Source organism: Rhyacophila brunnea, unplaced genomic scaffold (genome assembly GCF_057557595.1).
Source record: "Rhyacophila brunnea isolate RB1 unplaced genomic scaffold, BYU_Rbru_1.0 scaffold_11, whole genome shotgun sequence".
Classification (NCBI taxonomy): Eukaryota; Metazoa; Arthropoda; class Insecta; order Trichoptera; family Rhyacophilidae; genus Rhyacophila; species Rhyacophila brunnea.
In genome coordinates, this window is record NW_028232763.1 from 41,541,843 (window position 1) to 41,564,090 (window position 22,248).

A 22,248-nucleotide genomic window follows, 5' to 3' on the forward strand; every position below is an offset into this window, starting at 1 on the left:
TGATGCTTTAATGCTGCCGAAGTGTGTTTGTGAATTGACAAAACTTACCGAGCAGGTAACATGTGAATTTATTATGTTAGTCAACGCTAAGTAGTCTGAATTAGACGGATATTAATAATATATTATTTTTCCATTACCGGTGTTCTACCGCCAAAAATATTGTTTCCAGACTGTATAACAGGTAATGTAATTACTCATATGATTTTCAAAAAAGTTCGGTTTACCCTATTAAGTAAAACTTAACTAATCTTTTGATAAGAACTGTTATATTACCTATATTAATATTACCTTCCAATTAATAACAGGCAGTAGTTAGATATACGAGTATGTGCACACACCCCGTATATTATATACGCAGAGTCTTTCAGAGAAAAAGTGAGACCTGGGACAACTGGTTTTTTTGATCACCCCTTTCTAAATTCAAAACTATGACCGTAAGAATTATTTATTTAGATACAAAAAATATTTTAACAAAAGCTCTCACGATTTAGTGATTAATTCGGAATGATCGAAAGTACGTGCAATCTCTTTAGTCACTCTTGAATCGTTGATCCTAGAATGTGTTGATCCTTTTCAGTTGTGCACTGAACTTAATGATCTTATTCATGTTTACACACATGGAAAAAAATTGAAGAGACATAATTAACATTGTGTTAATTATTGACAGTTGTAAAACAGTGAGAATTATTATAAATCTTTATTTAAGCCTGGATCAGTATTTTTTTGTCAAAAAGACCTAAAAGAGGTTCTGGAGGAAATTTATAAATTTTCGGAAAAAAATATTTCAATAGACATCACTTAAGGCTATACTTTGGGCATGGTCTAAAACGATCGTGACTACGCGACGCGAAGATTGTGCAATTGACGCGTGCAGAACAAAATATAATTTGTCATAAAAAGTCAACATGCGTCCATTTAATGTCATGTTTATTGTTTTATTACTAATAATAATAATATAGTCATTGACATGTTTTCTTTTTCAAGTAAATGGGTAACGTTTCTTAGTAATTTTTACACGATTTAAGAATTAATTCCCCGTCGCCAATTTATTAATAAAAATAACGGAATTTTAATACATTGAACGGGTTATGAAGCGTGTGAGAGAAATGCATAGACGGGACTTAGTGCACATGAAAGGGATACAACGTGGGTGTTTCTATTTATGCGATCGCGCAATAAAGATGCAGATTATTTTTTATGAAAATTTACGTGCGCCAGAGAGAGAGCTCATACGTTACAGACAGATAAATCAAGACAAATACATAATGTAATATTATTATTGCTTTTGTTACCGTCACTTACTCAGGTCCCTTCTGAACTATAGCGTACGTACAATTTCGTCTCGTCACAATGCTTAACATAATAATATCGATAGGTAGGTACATATAAAAATTAATGTAATATTAATATTTAGTATAATTTCATTGTTTTGCGTTGGATACTTGCTTTTCCCTCTACCACCCTCCACGTCTCCACACCCGTTATGCAGGCGTATACCATGGTGTAACGAACGTTAGGTGCTCTTAAAATTTGTGCCGAAACTGTCCCAGGAGCAACTTTCCAAGACCTTGGTTGGCGTGCACTAGTGTGTGTGATCTCTTCTTCGATATACTGTAATACGGTCAATTCTCGATGAGAAAAGACCTCGCTCGCCGTAAAATGCAGCAAACCTTTTAAAAGCTGAGAAATTTTCCCTCGTACATACCAAGTCGCAATGGCCGACCGGTCCAACTGAGGGTCGGATCGACTTGAGAAGCACTTCCCTTTCAACCGACATATGGGGACACTTCCAGAGGATGTGATCGACATTGGATTGGCGTTGGATACTTTCTGTTAATTGTTTTTCTTTCAATAGGTATATTAAATCCTGTGGCGAAGACTCACATGTAAAACCAGTCTCTCTCTTCGTCAAGGATTTCCCGGGTAAGAGATGTCACTCATTTGAGTGAGTCATTACTGTTGAACGACACATTGGATATTTTTTATGTAAGCCGGTTCAAAGGGATTTATCAAAGTTTGTCGATTATTAATGCGGTATCCATTGGACGTTATTGTGACAATAAGCATGTTTTGTTTAATGCGGGTTCGTTAGCTTTGCCGTGTTAAGTGTCGCATTAATTCGTTCTGTTTGTTTGCTTTGGCTACACGCGTACCATAATATGAACATATTATAAAGTTCAAGCGAAATCACAGAATTGTTTATATTATTTTGGTAAATTTTCACAAATATCTATCATAATGTTCCTATTTCATATTTTTTAAGGGATTTAATTTATTCTAAAAAATAGCTAGCCTACGAGTGTCCACTTGGTAAAAATTGACTGGCAGTGATAAGGTGTCCACAGGTAATCCACAAACAACGCGTTTTTAATGTCGATCATATACGGCTATCTCTTTCCGCCAATACAGCTTACGGTGAACTGTGGTACGGCGAAATTTAATACATACAATTTACATGTAGTCCTTGAAACAGCTAGCAAAGTTAATAAACTTGACAACATAATGAAAAGTTATAAATTTAAAGGGTATATATAAACCGCAATTGTTTTGTTTTCCTAGTAACTTAATATTAAAAAAATAATAATTGTATTCAGTTAAGCATTTTCTCCTGTTTAGTGAGGTACCTATTAAGTTTTCGGCTCTGACATAAAATCAATACTTTATTAAAACTACTTGAAGATGAAATGTCATTTTATTAATATCTAATACAAAATTTTCGTTGCCTTTTGTGGGTTTAGAAATCAATTTATTGTTGTATCCTCATATATCCCATGTTGGAAATTTTCCTACAACATTTGCCGGCATGTTCCAAAGCCATGACGAGTGTTTTTGACAGTTGAGCAAGCTTAGATATTTTGTATGGCCATAATATAAACAAATATACCAAAACGTACATGAACCACGATTTCGTGTTTTGACTTTGGGAAAATTTCTTTAACGGTTCGTTCAGCGAATGGGAGCATTACAGGAGAAATAAAAATAAGTGAATGAAGTAATTTGAATATTGAAAATAAAATATAAAGAAAACAGCTTACATATTCATATTATGATGTATATGAAAATGTAAGTTTTTTCCTCTTTCTCGTGCGACGGTATTAAAAATGACACAGAAAAGTTTCAGTCCAAATGCTGTCTAGATAGATTTTTATAATAGTACCTATTATGTCCAAGGCCGATTATATTCAGGCCGTGAGACTGATATAATATTATACTTTCATATTATCTATATTCTATACTATTCTATACGATGGTATTTGCTAGTATTTTTTAAATCTGTTGACTTTACACGTACCTAAAGACATTTTTGTGATTTTTGCCCTTTTTTTCGATATGCGAAGGTCAGGTATTGACTTCGTTCTTGGTAGAATAAGTAAATTTAATTGCAATTTTATTTTCATAAAATCTAGCGTTTTTTCTTGCAGAATAACTTGTTTTCGTACCTCGTCCGGCATATTTTTGTCAACGATAGTTGGCAACACTGATTACTAGAGAAAGGCGTAGAGCAGGGATGGCGAACCTATGGCACGCGTGTCACTAGTGACACGCGAGATGATTTTGCATGGCACGCGAATGTTTCATTTTGAAGAGAAAAGATATTAAGTACTATTTTATATATAAGTACTTATATTTAAAAAAATGATTTTTATATACTTTTATCTTGATTTTTATAAATACAAATAAATATAGGAGTACCTACTTACCTACTTACTTATATAATATAATACTAAAAAATAATGACGACATAGCCTTGCGTATTTTCTTTGGTTTTTCATATTATGTTTACCAATCGATGCGCAAACGGAAAAGTCAAGATTCATGTATAAATGACAAATCGCATTGTATAAAAAATAGCAGGCAAATCCTTTTCAAGAATAATCATTATGCTTAATGTAAATACAATTGAATAGGTCGGTTCTTATGATCGGGTAATTAAAAATAAAAATATTCAATCAACACACCTTATGAAATTAATTATCGGCAATCATTCAAATATAATAACTGCTTGTTATTTTGCCTGTAACATAATTTCTAAAATTGGAAAACCGTTCAGTGATAGAGAATATAATATGATAGAAAAGTGGTTTAAATGCTTCCACGAACTCTTTGAGAATTTCGAAAACAAGGAACAAAATATTTAAAGAATAAAAGAAATGCCTTCGGCTAGAAATACGAAGAAAGATAGAATATCAATGTAATTTTTAAGTTATTTAAATAGAATTCTCAAAAACTATTTTTTTAGAAAACTTAAAAAACTGCTTGGCACGGCAGACAGTCGAAAAAATATTATTTGGGAAATTTAGGCACGCGGACGTAAAAAGGTTCGCCAACCCTGGCGTACAGCTAAACCCTATATTTTTTGGTGTATTTTTTCTCCTGACATATTTTAATGAAGCCTCATAATTACTGAACGTAAATAATATCATATTATTCTTCAACGAAGCGACGCAGTGAGAAGTCAGTTACTTTAACTAGTGTACATTAATTATTATTTTGTATGCAAACTTAATGCAAACTTGCGGGATTTCTTATTGGTTTATATCTCTTGAGACGTAACTTTTGCCAGAAAACCTCTCCCAAGCGTGAATATAGTTTAGTTAGATAGTACCCATATAGTTTAAACCTTGACTGACTACAGATTCACAACAAACGAGTTAACATAATAATATGTATTCAATTTTGGCACAGTAGATACCCTACACTAAAACATTAAATATTTACGTGTTTTGTCTAATGACTTTTGTTTTCTTGCCAATAACATTAAAATGATGTATGAACTGCATTACTAATATTTAGTATGTATTGGCAGATACAATGTCGTTCAAGAAATTTGTTGAGCAAATTTGAATGTTAACTCTGTAGAAGAAATATTAAGATATTCTGGTACGTTTACCAGTAATGACAAATTTGCTAAAATGTTTCACAAATTTTTTGTGCACTATAAGGTTTTCTGTTATAATGGTCTTAAAATTAATAATTACGGTGAAACTTCGATATACGGCTGGTAGAGCGGCTAACCAGGGGCCTTCGAACCGGAACTGAACCGAAAACCGGAAAAGCCATGATTTTTGTCGGAACGAAAACCGGAATCCAACCGAAATATCAGTTTTTTAGATTCGGTACATGTTCACATACACGCGTTGACATGATCCCACTTCAGTTTTCGTGATGTATCTCGACATAATTCTTATAATTTATAATATAATTTTTTTTTTTAAATTAGGGCTACGGCCGTGCGGGGTGCATCATAACCATTGGTTTCGGAGCGTGGCACCTGGGTATTATAATAATATATATTATATTATATAAGTACCATAAAATGTTCTAACTAATGGTAGAAAATACATTTTTTAGAAAACCGTAAAAATCGTTATTTTTTTCGAAACAATAACCTGAACCGAACGAAAAAAAAAATGATTCGAAGCCCTGCGGCTAACGCGTTGGCTTATAATACCGTGGGTCCCAGGTTCGAATGCTGGGTCTGGCATATACGCATATTATTTTTCAATGTACGTTTTTGAGTCTAGAGCAGTGTTTCCCAGCCTTCTTCATGCCATGCCCCACCGTAGCCTTTTCAAACGTCAAATGCCCCACCGGCATCTTTTTTTGAAAATTTTATGTCCGGATATAACTTAGTTAATTTCAGTCTTAGGTCCCCTCTATTAGTTATATCCAATCGAGCAAATATCCCACTATCAATATATCTTACGTAAGCTAGCAACACGACTTCACTGTCTCTTAAAGTAGATTCATCCATTTGTAGTGAAAATTTCCGTGTTTTCAGCTTTTCAACTAGCTGTATTTCAACGTTTTCACTCAATTTGTCTATTCTTCTGCAAACGGTAGTGTTGCTGAGCGGCATCGCCCTCACGAGTTTGTCATCTTGTTGTAAAACTGTTTTAAGAAATGCTGATATTGATGGCTTGATTAGATCCTCTACTATAGTATGGTTTTTTTCCACATTTAGCGATGAGCAATGAAATTTGGTAACTAGCCTCAAGACTACGATCGACGTTTGCAGTTTAGGCAGAAAATAGATTTGTTAATGTTGCACGTTTTCCAAATTTTTCCTTAAGATTTCGAAATAAAATAATACCTGAATTGATATGAGTACTATGTTTTGACTTCAAATGCGCTTCAAGATGACCTCGTTTCATTGTTTTATTGGTAAAGGATTTTTCACACAGCAGACAAAAAGGTAGGCATTCGTCGTGCACAGCAGGTATAGAACCAAATTTTAAAAATTCCTCCGAATACTGACGTTTTTTTTATTTTTGATTTTGGTTGTTCACTCATTTTGCTAAAATAATACAGGGCCTTGGCCAAACCTGTAGCCATAATATTATTATGAAGTAGCTGTCAAACTTCGATAATCAGTATTGCCAGTATGCAAAAATGTATGCATTAAAAATGCAAAAAAAGAAAAATTTGCAAAATACCACAATACAATTATACTCCTGCACAGTTTGTGTTTTTAGATAATTATTGAAATTGTAATGGGTTTCATTCTATTATACATACAATTTGCGTTTATTTCAATTTTGTACATCTCAGGCATTTTTTTGTATGACCGATGAGTATTCCCGTTTATATGTGAAACGTGTATCTCTGAAACGTGGTGCCCCACCTCTGAGGCGTCATGCCCCACCGGTGGGGCGTACGCCCCACCGTGGGAAACACTAGTCTAGTGTATTAGACCGAATAGTTGAGCAAGTGGCTAACATCCATTTCTCGCAAAAATAAAAACCTGTTAAATCAAACGTACACTCTGTGGAGGCCTATATTTATGGTCTTCTTTGGATCGGACATAGTTATTTTCGATTTACGGCCAATGAAAATAGTTTTTGGAATATTATTTTCGACATCAGAAAAAAATGTATACCTATAAATGAATAAAACCGAACAAATAAACAATTGGAGATAAAAATCTTCGGACCGGATATAGAATAATAACAATTAGTGATGAACACCTGAATCAACAAATGACACGTGGCAGGAACTACCTGGCCGACAGTTGTAGTTGGTTACTTTCGAAGCATTTTTTATGAGCCCTTTCTCATTCCGTATAAGGACTGAAGAACGCATTAATTTTTGTAATAGATTATTTGTGATATACGTAAATTAAAAACTATTTTAATGTATGTTGTATTGCACACATATAATTTTTGAAAACACTTAATTAAATATTATAACATTTATAACCAATAGAACAAATCTTTGTGAAAAAAGTAAGACACCCCACCCCCACCTCGCAGGATTCGAGCCTGCATCTCTCGGGTTTCACTTTCACGATCATATACCACTATGCTAAAGGTACCATACTTAATTACGACACATCGTCGCTATAAATAGGATTGGTTTGTCGAATATCCGTTTTCGTCGAAATCGACCTTTTAATTCAGAATGATTTTTTTGTATCTAAATGGACCAGAACCATCCTTTTCGTTAAATTACTTTGTAATGAATACAGTATTCATATGCTGTAAAAATAACAATTTAAATACTTCCATGTATTTAAATATATGATAATGAAATTTGTTTTTCCCCTTCTGAACATTTGATATTTTGGTCTATTCGACAAACCAACCTACAGCGACGACATATTATTAACTAATAGCTCTTATAATACTCTCTGGAGCGGTTTCTAAATTGAGCTACTATTGGCTATCGGCTTTTGTATTTTAAATCAAAGTAGGTATTACTTTAATTACTAACCGACGTCACGGATCACTCCAAGATATTTTAGTGTTGTAGCTTCCTTAAACTTGCTAATAATTTTAAATTAATTACTTCTTTTATTCAACGAATACTTCACAAGATGTAAGAATGTAACATTCTAATTATTGAACATACATAATATTGAAAACACTTCTGAGAAAATATTATATTATAACCAATAGAAAAAATCTTTTTGAATAAAGTAAGCCCCGCAGGAATTTGAACCTGCATCTCTCGGGTATGTTGTATTGTTGGATTTTGGTTTAATGTAAAGTCGACAATATAATATATAGTGTTATGGGAATACTGTTTGCGTTAAATAGAAATGATCGATTGTTTAGATTAAAACGATCATTTACCGCAAACAGTTCAACGATTTTATTCGAAGTATCAGCGATAACTAGTACCTACTACGATCAGGTTTATGTATATCTTTCGCGTTTATGTAGGAAGGGCCGATATATTTTATGGAGGCATTCTTGAGAAGGGAGGGGTTGTTGAAAGTAAACATTATTATTTTTACATTTGGACTAAAATGGTCGAAAATTATAATATCCATTAAAAGATCGCCTGACATATTCAGGAACCGTAAACTTTCTTTTTCATAGCAAGTCAAAAATGGTTTTTATACATTATGTCATGATTGTTTTTCAATTTGATAGTTATGTTATATTATTGACGAAGAAAATTGGATGTTCCTACAATGAATTTCTAACTATTATTTTGATTCAATTATAGAATAATAGCAAACTACATGCGCATTTTAAATGTGAAGAATGACACCAGTTTTGAATGACTTGTGAATTGCACGAGCATTGTTTTAACCTTTTCCGTTCTGTGATGTTCAGTCCAGTCACGTTACATTGTTTTATTATTATTTTTATATTTGAGTTCATCTCCCATTTGAACTATTCTTAAAATCATCGACACAACAAGGAGCTTATGCTAAAGAAGAAATAATTATAAATGTATGTAGTGTGTTGCAAAATTCGGCAGTTTCATTTGAAAATACTATAATACCTCTCATTAAACTAGTACGGTATTGCAATGCAACTGCGGAACGGAATTTATTAACACAGTAAGAGAAACGTTAAGATAACGCTGACAAACTAAATTATATAAAGTTAAGTTCGATTTATTAGTCGTAAATTAATTGAGATTTAAGATTGAATGAAAATTAGACTAAGGCCCGTTTCAGACGGGCCACCGGTGTTGCTCTCGTATATTATAATAAGGAGGCCTTTGTATTCGAATAAAAGGGCCTTTGTATTATGTTTATGAACGCCTCGAGCTAATAAGTCAAAGCATGTCCGGTACACTTTTCCGTCGGCCGCTACATTCTCAAGCCGCCGATACACATGCTTTTATGACCGCAGCCAGTTTTATGTTCTAATTTATATCGCGAAATTATGCGTTGACTCATTAGCTTTGGGCGTTCATAAACATAATTTAAAGGCCCCTTTATTAGAATACAACGGCCTCCTTATTATATACGAGCGCGACACCGGTGTCCCGTGTCCCGTCTGAAACGGGGGTAAGCGGCCATCCATAGACTGAAACCGTATGCGGTTTAGAACTGTGTGCCACACTAAACTTATGATTTCTGCCCATGGAAATATATCGTATATCCACTGGTATAGCCGCAATATGCTTTAACCAATTAAGCTACGGGCCTCCTACTTAACGCTTTCGCTGCTGAAGACTTAATGAGATTTTAATTGCCCCCTTTAAAATGCACGTTAATTACATCGATCGGCCGCCTGGTCATTACGCACCGTGTGCGTCTTCCGCGTCCAAAGTATTAATTGCGATAATTTAAACAGTAGACTCTATATGTGATTATCTCTGGTAGGTATATATCCGAGGTGTTTTCAAGTTATGTATGTTCAAATCTTGTGAATTATTCGAAACAAATATGTAATGATAAAAGACCTCCGACATTATAATCTACAATCAGAGGGTTGGGGCGGAGCTCGGAGCAGGAGCACGGATCAGTGGAGCAATGGGATTTTACCCGGAGCATCGAAAATTTGTAGTGCTCCACTGTTCCGAATGTTTATTTATTATTAAATTTTCGTCCTAAAATCCAATGAAAATATTACATTTGACACTTAGCAACACTGCAATTATTTGAAATACGGTCAATAAATAACCTCACTCTTTTGATAGAAGAGGCAGATAATGCAAGAGATTTGCTGTAGGAAATTTTGTTAATTAATGATGAAAAAAACGAATAACAAACCTTATTTAAAAACTAATTGTTTTTTAATTTTTTAACATATAATAGGTCCCTATAAAAACTTTTTATCCGGAGCGGAGCAGACCCTGGAGCAGAGCTGGAGCGAGTATTATGTCCGTGAGTGGAGAAACTCAAAAAATGGCCTCTCCAACCCTCTCCCTACACTATTTGAAGCGTTAATGGTTCATAATACCATAGAATATTTAAAAATCTGTTTTTTTGAAATATTGTATTTCCATGTTTGTCTAGTATCTGTCTAATGAAAATAATAACCTATTAATGATATCCGTTTATACTGCTTTCTAAAAATTTGTTCCCTAAATATCTATTAAAAGAAAATACTTATACTATTTTTATTTCGTATGACAAACAATATAATATTCAAACTCTATTTCGACAGCAAATTTATGCAGAAAATAAATATGAAGATATAATCGGATATTTTTCAGGCATTTGATAGACATGGGCGAAAACACGAACCGTTACGTGTTAGCACACTGCCATCTCGTAAAAATATTTCGAAGCTACAACACTGCTTTGCTTTGTCATTTCTGTCACAGATAAAATCAATTTATGCTTTCATTTGATTTATTAACATTACTCGGAAAAGCTTACACATGGAAAGCCTATGCGGACCTGTACGACAATCAGTCGTACAACTATTGCGTCGTCTGTTACAGGCCTATAATTTATGAATCTACGCACGGCATGGTTAGGACAAGAGATTGTACCTAATCCCGGACTGAATTTTATATTTTCGGGATTGGATGAAACGAATTAAATTTCGAAGTTTTTTTTAAGTGAATCTTTTTTACACACTCTACACTGCAGGGGTAGTCAAACTTTTTATACCTACCGCCCACTTTTGTATCTCTGTTAGTAGTAAAATTTTCTAACCGCCCACCGGTTCCACAGTAATGGTGATTTATAAAGAAGGGAAGTGAGTTTACTTTAGAGTTACAATCAAGTTAAAGCATATAATAATAATTCTTCTTCTTCCACCCTGTCACGTTCCAACGTTGGGGCATAGGGCAAGCACAAGTTGGTACCACTTCCCTCGGTCCATCGCCAACTCTTGCGCCTCCCGCCATGTCAGACCTGCAGCGCGTAGGTCGCTCTTGTAGCACCGCTGCAGGGTGAGGGAGGGCCGGCCACGGCGACGGAACCCTTGAGGCTGTGCCACAATAATAATTACTTACCAAATACTTTATTTCAGATTTTCGCTAAGTGTGACAGAATAAAACTTTACTGTAGCTAAATCTATCTTTTTATTAATACTTTGCATACAAGTCACTGAAATGCTGAAATGTCAAAATGACATTTCAGTATTCTATATTTATTCAGTATTTCTATCAAGTACAAAAAAAGTATTTATTAAGGGCGTACATAAGTGAAACGGAAAATAATTTTCAACACTGTGGATCGAAATTTCGGCCGCGTTGAGGCGCGTTGCCATTCGGAGAGGAATAGTCGACCTGTTCGCACGTCAATTTCTTTTGTGATGGAGTCGTCAGAATATATTCTTAAATCGTGTAAAGATGACTTAAAAACGTTCCGCATGTACTTTAAAAAGAAAACATGTCAATGAATATACTTTTATTATTACGATTATAATAATAAACATAACATAAAAAGGATGCATGTTGAATTTTTATGACAAATTATATTTCGTTCGGTTCGCGTCATTTGCACCCGCGACCCGCAATCCGCGCATCGCCCAGTCACGATCTTTTTAGACCATGCCTCAGCTGAGGTATAGCCTTAATACATAGAATTGTCAAGTTTATATATGATTCAACAGAGAATTTAAAAACGTGGTATATAAAAAGTTCTTTTTGCCTTTTAATTATTTTTATAATAATTTTCTAAACATAACATATTGGTTGGTATTATGCAGTATCTATATTAAATTTGAAGAAATAATAATATTTAAATTGAAATTAGAAAAGTAATATGAAAAATAAATATACATAAAATAATAATTTACGCGTCAATTTAACTGGCAACTCTAAAAACGGATACGATAACTGATGGAAAACACACCCTGTCTCGTCTCCGTTTCGGTTTCAGTCAGCCGCTTCAATTTTGCATTTACACGTCAGTTTAATTGACACCTCGACGGAAACGGAGACTGATCGGACAGCAAAACTGATTCGAAAGCACTTTTAAAGTTTGTCACGTAAACGCAATTCACGTTCAATATTGGTAATGTTTGAGGACATTCATTCGGTGTCTCTGTATTTATTGTGTTGAATGGTTTTCCCGTCATTAAGATATAAACCAAAACTGCCGCCAAATTCTTGATCTATGGCGACTGTCATTCGCATTTGTATCTTATTAACCTATTCTGGGTCTGCTAAATACACACTGTTTTTCAATTTGTGTTTGAGTCAGAGTATGGATCTATTAGGTTGCGCAAGTGGCTAACATCCATTTCTCGGGAAAACAAAAATCTGTTAATACAAACCTACACTCTGTGGAGGCCCATATGATCTTATGAGGATCGGACATAGTCAATAAAAATATATTCTATGGGATAAATCGACCTATGATTTATTTAAAAATATCATTTCTTTTATTTTGTTAACTGTCAATTCATGGTGGAACTGCATTGTATTATTGTTTGATTTAATAAAACCATTTTTTTTTGTAGTACTTATTCCTTTTTTAATCTATAAATTAGGACCGGTATAAGTCCGCCTCAGAGGGACATTTTCAATTGAAAAAAAAAGAAAAAAGTGGAATAAGTACTGCAAAAAAATATTGCGTTTTATTGAAAATATAAGTCAATGCTTTTTGTAATATATACGAGTAATATGAAATTATAAATACTTTTCCTGATTTAAAAAAATCTAGAAAATGATTCTTTAAATTCGTAAAGAAAGGCGCTATTTTTAATTAAAAAATATGTATAGAAACTTTTAGATTTTAGCATTATCAATTCGGAAATTTTGGGATTAAGGATTAAGAAATCGGGGGAAATCCCGACTTCATGCAGACCCTTGTTACTGGCTTCATAATACTATGTAAAAAAATTCGCCGACAGTTTGGTTGTAGGTACGTGCACATGTACGAAAGTATTCCCAGTCCGGCCTTTATTTATTGATGGATGGTAATTTGGACGCACGGCGTACAGGGATGGAATCGACCCTGTGGGGATTTACCAAAAGTCCCAGAGGCCGGATAAAAATTGACCCGACATGACAGCGAGACCGCAATATCCCTGAATGAAATTTATTAGTTATTATACTCTTGTTATCTATCATTATTATATTAAACAATCTCCTTTACAATGAATTTATGAGGCGAATGTTTTTATATGAGATATCTATAGCAAATTTATTACATTTTGTGTAAGTATGTGTGGGTATCTTTCAATGAATATCGTAATGATTGATTCTGAATGAAATTTCGAACATAGGTCGCAGCCATTGATATAAAATAATACTTAGTGCCTTTCCACATAAAAATGTCGTCTGTAATAATGTCAGAGAAAATGTGACAACATCCAGAGTTATCTATGTTTTGCATATGTTCGAGTAAAGGCGCCTTTTCATGCTATCGCTACATACTATGTAGACGTCGTCTTTACTTTGTTATTGTGCCATGTGCACAAGATTTAAGGATCTGTAGGGTGAATACCCTACCATCCAACATGACTTGGCAGGAAACCATTAATTTATAACTTCAATTTATCTTGCAACATAATAATTAAGTTAAAATTGCAAAACAAGCGATTTATGTGAATCAATCAAATTTCAACAGAAAGCTAATTTAGCAAAATAATATAATAATTCATTTAATCAATAATATCGTAAATTATTTAAGTTATTAAGTTTACCACGATATGCACAAAAGTTGTTTGTATAAAAATCAATCTTGAGCAATTATGAAAACTGAATAATTGTTCAAATTAAAAATCAATTGTTTATAATTTACGAAACGAATCATGCATTGCACAATAAACCTCATAAGCATGATTATCAAAAATATTCAAGTAGTTGATAGCAGCATTTTCTATTGTATCGAATCAGTATAAAACACTTACCGTTACCAAAGATTTAGCCGTAAGGTTATCGTTTGCTTTGCCCGGTCGAGCTCGTAATGAATCAGAACGCATGCTCGTGATTTCAATCATCTAAATTATAATCTGTAAACTTACCTGTAATAATTAAATTAATATTTATTTGGAAGGAGGTAATAAAACCAGGGTTCATTTCATTCACGCACCAAATTCTGAGTTTTATTGGGAGTCAACCCTGCCTGTTCTTTACACCATCGCACTTCCGAAAGATCCAACATTCTTTATAGCACATTATTTCTTTAGTAACTTTATTTGAAATAACATCTCAAATGTGTACATAATAAATAAAATTCATAATTAACTACATTACTAAGTGATTCCCAGCCTTTTTTGATAATTATATGAAATTTAGGAGATCCCCTACTTAGCTGATTCATATTAGATTCGACAGGGTAAAACAATGTCGAAAATTTTCACTATGGATCAGGCTTACCAATAGTTAAGTAACGATTGGGATGTGTTAATAATTTTACTAATACAAATATTTTTTTGTATAATTAAATAATACACAACACGCAAATATTTTAAAACACCGCAACATTCAAAATGGGCTTATTAATCGGTCACGCGGAAACATTCACTATTCAAGCTTTTTTCCAATTGAAAGTATTGCGGTGTTGCAGTTTTTGTCGGAAGCTTTTTTGTGATTTGCGAATTCTAACGAAATTTTGGTTGGCAATCACTGAACTGCGTATTACTATTTAGATATTGCACCGCCTCTGAATATAAATTTGAAATATAAATAAACTATATTAAGAAATATAATAAAGTATTTATATCAAGTGAAAGTTTATCTAAGTCTAGATCTCTAGTTTAGGAATTAATAAAACGGCTTTTATTTGCGTTCGCTCTCACTTTAGTGGACTGTATCGATATCCGAGAAATTGTTATTGCAAAAAAGCCATTGTGTACTTATTTAATTTCCTTAGTTTTCTCAGTCAGTTTTTAGGAGAAGTCCTACGCGACGGCGTGTTCCACTTTCATTAGCCGCTGAGTGTGTGCATGATGTGTATCTGAGAGAAAAATGCTGCATATGATATAATATGGCATCATACTAAAAGTATCCGAATAGTGTATATGATATAATTTGGAGCTTTTCAACCTCCACAAAGAAGAATGTGTTTTTAAATTCATAGGAGTTGAATAATAGCATAAGTAGCAAGAATATATTATATGGTCCAGGTATGGATGGGCATTCTTGATAATAAACCGGATGGTCGCATGTCGAATGGCAGGTTCTAACGTTGGTCGCTTTAATCGAACATAATTTAAAAGTGATTGGAAAATTTTGTTTATATCAAATTTTATAAAACTCATTCTAACCAAACTCATATGGGAAACACTAGATTAGATACCTAGTTTATGATGTACCTTTTTTGTAGAACGCGATGAATAATGTATCTGCTGCCAGGTTCGTACAAACGCATAGTATTATATATTATGTAGGTACGAATATAGCAAAATGTGACAATAGGCCCACATTTCAGTAATTGACCCCACTGGGTGTGCAATAAAAGCTTATTCGATTCGTGAATAGGTGTTCAGAAAATGCGTGGTTAAGTTAGATTAGTGATCCATTTAACGCTATCCTCAAACACATTGTCTGGCTCGGCAATGAACGCAGGACGACTCGTAGGGCCAAGGTGGAATGACAGGGTGCCGAATGAATGTGTAAATTATGTCCGTAGGTACTGAGTAATTTAGCACACTATCGAGTATATACTATGCATAGTTCGTATTTGTCATGGGAAATAAGTCATTCAAATAAAAACGTAAGTCTTTGCGTTAATTATATTTCATGACTCTTTTGTACTGATTAGGTCATTCGAGTCACGAATAACAAAAATTCTCATTGAACGCGTTCACGCTCGGACTTGCTTCTGCTTTCACAGTGTTCACAAAGTACCCAATGACTTGCTCCTGTCTTCAGAGTGTTGACGAAATACGTTGGCTGGATGGAAACATAGTGTAGTGAGAAAAGTCGGTGTACGTCTGTTTCACGGGCAGCACCTGACTCGCATGTTTCAAGTCAGTTGTTCATGAACGACTCATCTATAGTTCGTATACGACGGACTCTAATCGTGTGATTCTACGAACTACTATATGGACGCCATTTTGGAAACGTAATTCGAATAACAGATTCTGTCCAGTTACGAGTCTTGATTGGGTAGTTTTCGACTGTTTCCCCCATCCATTCTTCAGATAAGTTTGTAGGTCTGTAATGAGGCTGCAAGTAAGCCAGTTGGACACCATTTTTAAATTGAATTCATCATGAATGACTCATAGCTGAACAGCTTCGAAATCCATCCAGCTAGCGTTATTTATGTAAGAAATGAGTAGGATAGATGTGGTCCTGGACAGTCGAGAAGAAGAGAAATTTTGTTCTCGATGATTCGGTGTAATGCTATGGATAGGAAGCGACTTGTACGTTGAAGGTGTGAAGAAATTTTGAATTTCCTGACTCAAATGACTTAATCAATCAGAACGATTTATGTCATATTATATGAAGTTACACTTTAACTGACTTATTTCACATAACTACACTGAAGTATGGGTCGAATCTGTAAAGTTGAGTACCTACCACGCGTAGACGCCTCAGGTTATACACAATTATTCCTTAACCTTTTAGATATCAACCGAAACATGTATAAGTCGATGGACACATACTGTTTTTTATACATACGACTAATTCGCAATAAACTTATTCTTTATGCATGGTAAAAAAATAATGTAATATCACAATATAGATTTTTAATATTAAAGAAATCATGGCCCCTACATCCTGAAGCGGGCCCCCAGGCTAGGATCTTTGGCGCCCCCCCCCTACCTTTCGCTAAAGATAAAGGCAATGTGACGCTCTTAAGTAGCGTTTTCCAAATGGTGTACGCGGATAAATTAATGTGTATGTTAATTAGTGTTTTTTTGTATATTTTAATTTTTAATACATTTGAATTATGGAGTTGTCGAGTATCGATACACAATTAAAAATTGTATCGTACAACCACATAATTTTAAATAATAACATTATTGAAGGAAAATAGCGCAGCAGGCGACTTTTTTACTATTATAGCAAATTTGTGATGTGTGTTTATCTCAATTATCTGGTCGACTCGCCACGGCGGGCCCTTCCTGAGCCCGGATCCCATGGCTAGAGCTATGTCAGCTGTAAGAAATGCAGGAAAAGTTTATAGCAAAAGAATTCTAAATATGTAACGTACGAGTATGCATTTCTATGTGTGAATGACTAAATTGTTGATTTCTCCATTAAAAACTAAAGTCGCGGTATTTATAATCATGGTGCTGATGTAACAACTGTCACAAGGTAATACTGATACACCCCTGGTGATATACAAACACAAATCAAATAAATACAGGTGTGTGTTGTGTAGTTAAAGCGTGAAATGGCCTATGTGCCATAAATACATGACAGAGAGAAACGTTATTTGTGGAAATGCAATTACACGGAATTATTTTATATTCGCCTCACCCAAACACATGTGCTTCATGAATTAAAAGTTTAATAAAGTTCACACCATAAGGGTGTTTTTATCTTCCACAAATAGCTATCATACAAGAGTAACTCACATGTATTTTTGAATGAAAAAGATTTTCTCAATTAAAAAAAATTCGCCTATATTATATTTATACAATTTTAAATTCTATTCAAATTTACAAGGTACCTACAAAAAAGTATATTTATTTAATTTAACGTATATTGAACTCGACAAATTTTAAATTCAAAAAGTTCACAATATCATTTAGTAGTATTTATTAATTAACACCATACAAAAAACAGCGTAACCAGAAATGTAAATGGAATAATCGTACACTAAATAAGCTAAGTAGACTAAATATGAATCATCGAGTTTCAAAAACTACTCTGGAAGGTTTTTCAAGTTTCGAGTAAATCACGAAAAACGGTTGTGGTACATACACATGAAGCATTAAATGTATTCTTTTTTTGTAACTGTCTTCAAATGTATTACTAAATGTGATATAACTTTTTAATTTGTATGCAGATAACATGTAACATAAAATATATTCGTTTAAATACTGTGCAGAGTGGTTTTTGAAACTCATTGTCGAATAGAGTGGCTTTTGCATCTCACCTTTAAGAACCATTGATATATCAATGTTAAGAACAGAGTGGTTTTTGTTACTCACTTTGGTAAAATTCCAGTGGCGCGTCATGTGATTTTAAAGAATATAAATTCGTTTCGATTACTTTTATGCATTTTATGAAATTAAACACCAATAATATTTGAAATTTAATTTAATTATACGTTTCATATAAGTTTCAAAATTTTTAAGACATTGTAAAGAATTATTTATTTAAAAAGAACTAAATCGATGATTTTTTGGCAAAAAACGTTTGGGAGTTTTCACATATGCTAGGCTAAATCAGGCGGGAATAAAATGGTTTCTTTTTGTAGGTCATAAAATAACACGAAAAATTAAAGTATCTTAACTCAATGAAAAAAGTCAAGGACGCCTATGGATTATTCACTAAAAATGCCGCGATAACACGGATTGAAGTGTCAAATTGTGTTTACCTCTCTTTGCATTGCATGCTGCGTTTCCATGCATCTCGGTTACTTGAACGCTTCCTTGAGGTTCCAGGAAGAGAATTCGTAACACTTATCAAATAATCATCCATTATATACGATTGAAACCGCAAAATATCAACCCTCCACCAAACCCGTCCCGTACTACCCTCGGTCTTAATCGAGAGTATCACGGGATCCGTCAATTGGTGATGTGAAGCATCTAAGAATTGGCCTGGGAGTGTCCTGGGAGAAGATGCCCAAGACTTAGATTGCTACGCTCAAAGTGAGCTCTGACTGAGTTTACTGAGTTTACTCTAATGCAAAGTGCCAGAGAGAGAAAAAGCACATGGAAATTACTAAAAAGAAAATGAACCTACTTGTTTTTTAAATTAAAGAACGAAGCTAATCATACAGGCAGCAAAATTTATGTGAAGAGATCTTCACGCCCGTAGTAAGACGCCGCAAATTTTTTGAAAGCAAGATAATTGGACTTAGTAGCAACCAGGTCGGATGGGCCGATGGGTCCAACAGCTGGTTGGACCGACCTGAGCATTTCCTCCCGTTCGGAGCACATACTCAGACACTCCCATAAGATGTGGTTGGCATCTTGTATTTCCCCTCCGCATGGACATGTCGGACGGCTTGAAACCGCAAAATATCAACAGCAAACTAGAGCGATTTACCTCACCTTGTGTAGATTCAGTACTGCGGCCATATTGCATTTTTGTATGAATCGCGACTCCTGATTGGCCGATATCATTTTAAATGCTTTTTGAAACTCAGTTCGCATACGGAGTGGTTTTTGTAAGTGACCCAAATATTTAAAATGATTTCCTCACGAGATTTAAGCAATTTGAAACTCTGACCCGGATAACTAGATAGATTTTAAGGTAATGAATAAAATGGCATCCAAAGGTCATTTTCGTAAAAAATCGTCCAGAATTGTTTTTGAAACTCGATGATTCATATATCATAGCTTAGATATTAAATTATTAGTAAAAAATATTATATAATCCTTAAATATATTTTTAACTTCTGTAGTTTCAGATAAATAATAATATTATTGAAAGGCAATACCTACTACAAGAAAATTGCAATTTAAACGATCGAGTCAATTTAAAATGTTCCAGTTTCAGAATTACAAAATATTTAAATATAACAGTCTCTCTAACCAAATCTCTTTATTTATAATATTATGCCATTTCTGTCTGTCAAGTTTACTAGACGCGAAATACATAATTGGTCCCTAGCGCAAATGCACTAATCATAAGTAGGTACATTTGGATCAGGGACCAATAATTATTATGACTAATGCGTCAATTACATTGAGCTTCTTTACGAGCTGTTTGTTGGCGAATTTATAATCTGCCTGTAAAGTCGCCCAGTGTAATCATCGAACATGTTAGCTTGTTCGATAATTTATGCAATCGCTATGAAGCTTTAAATAATCATTTTTGGTGTTTGTGTAGACTAGATATAAATTAAACTTTCGTGCCGGGAAAATTATTGATTGTAATAATTCATTTTCGAGTGCAAGCGTAGAGTTATTCAATATTGTTTTAGAAATTTGTCAATCCTTTAGTCAAACGAATAAAACAGATAATATAGAAAGCCTTGTTGTTACTTTGGCTGGCTTCCTTAGACTGCTTAATTAGCGAATGGTGGTGGCTGTGATGTTTCAATTAATAATACCTCTAGTATTATAATGAATATATAATTTATATATTTTTTCGACCATGTCCGATCCTAATAAGATCATATGGGACACTACAGAGTGGAGGTTAGTATTTTGTTTTTACGAGAAATGGATGTCAGCCACTTGCTCAATCTATTAGGTTCATACTCAGACCCATACACCAATTGAAAAAACAACATGTGTATTTGCCAGACCCAGGATAATAATATAATATATAAATAGTTAATATCATTACTACAGGTTTTAATTCTTCAATACGTTAACGAAAACTTTTTATTTTAGATTTCGTTTGAGATGACTTTTAAAAACCTCCGAACATTATATTTGATAACTAAGCGAAAATTTGAATAAATATTTAACTTCTATCACAGACATGTATTATGTATTTTTCGAAATATTTATATTTCGCTTTATTTGTTGGACGTTTGATATGCGAAAATGTGTCTGCTTTATTTCGTTTCATTGTAGGTACCTACTCGTAGTTTCCACTTTATAATTTTCTGTCTCAACGGTTGGACGACCGATAAAAAACTTTGCATAAAAAGCTGTCATAAATGTGAATAATTAAATCCCCTTTCATTCAAAACATTTTTTTTATAATTACGTAAAGTCGGTTATTATCTTTAGATTTCAATCGTATTTGGATTTGGAAAGATCATATTTGAAATGTGCGTGTCAACCATAAATTTTGAATACACGCCCATTGGGTAAATGATAAAAAACCTGTAATTTTCACTTCACTTGAAGATACATGTAAACTCAATCAATATATTGTGATTAATAATAATGTATTTTTTTTTCTGTTTTAGAGGATCCTCTCCAGTCACACAGAGCGCTGAAAATCCTGAAGCCAGGTGCCAACATGTCAGGAGTTTATTCCTGTGTCGTTTCTACATATTTAGATGAAGATGACAAATCAAAAACAATGCTTGTTTTTAGTAAGTTTTTATCTTTCTACTATTCATAGTTTTTACACCCACATAATAATAATATGTATGTACCTAGATAAGTTATTTTGAATTCCATTCCAAAACTCGCGAACTTCGTATCCCCAATAAACTAATAAGTTTGGTTATAATATCGATGGTAATAATGGAATGCCAGGTGAGGATTGAAATGAAACTCTATGGCAGTGTTGGCGAATCTATGGCACGCGAGATGATTTTGCACGGCACACGTTTAAATAGAGAAAAAACCTATAAATGACGGATCGCATTATATAAAGAATAGCACTAATACTCTTGAAGAATAAGCATTACGTTTAATTTAAATATATAATTGCATAAGTCAGTCCTTAGACTTTATGCGTCACGTATAACAGTATCGCACTAGCATCATCAGGCGGCGGGGAATCCCGCGCCGCGAAACTCTAATTTCTATCGATTTACAGTGCTTAAGACCACTGTAGCGAGAGAATGCCTCATTTAATCGGAGCAATTCTAGTGTCAATTAGTGCGTAAATAACTAAACTAAGTAATACATTAACAAAAAAATCATTTCTAACCACAAAAAAGACTGCACCAAATAAGAATCGAAAATTTGGTGAAGCTAGTAGTAGTAATTCTGGCAGACAGTTTCAAAATTGGTGGACTGAAATGTATGGCGTAATTGAAAAATGTGATGAAGTTATATGTGTGCCATGCTTTGTGAGTGATATCTAAAATATCATCATTTTTAATAGAATTTTAAAAACTATTTTTCCCCCATAACTAACTGCTCGGCACGTCAGACAGTAGAAAAATAATATTTGGAAAATTTTGGCATGCGTACGTAAAAAGCTTCACCAACCCTGCTCTATGGTATGCAACGTACCTACGATGGTCTCAGACACGGTGATGTCAATGCCTGTCTTCAAAATATGACTGAAAAACGTCACCAGAGACTCTCAAATCCAAACAACAAAGGTGATATTTTTTGATATACAAGAAGATTTAAAATTGTGTGATATACAATACAGCCATGCAAC

The 22,248-nt window shown here is 33.9% G+C and overlaps 2 protein-coding genes across 3 annotated transcripts in view; one reads left to right on the top strand and one right to left on the bottom strand.

Annotated features, from left to right (window-relative positions):
• The window catches only part of LOC147078717 (uncharacterized), an 869,452-nt gene that overhangs the window by 822,254 nt on the left and 24,950 nt on the right, over window positions 1–22,248 (bottom strand). The gene's annotated exons all lie outside the window — the stretch shown is intronic.
• The window catches only part of LOC147078735 (uncharacterized), a 119,215-nt gene that overhangs the window by 38,261 nt on the left and 58,706 nt on the right, over window positions 1–22,248 (top strand). For both annotated transcript variants that reach the window (XM_085960408.1, XM_085960409.1), the window contains exon 3: window positions 21,092–21,220. In XM_085960408.1, the coding sequence (XP_085816534.1) occupies window positions 21,092–21,220 (129 nt within the window). The remainder of the gene's footprint in view (window positions 1–21,091; window positions 21,221–22,248) is intronic.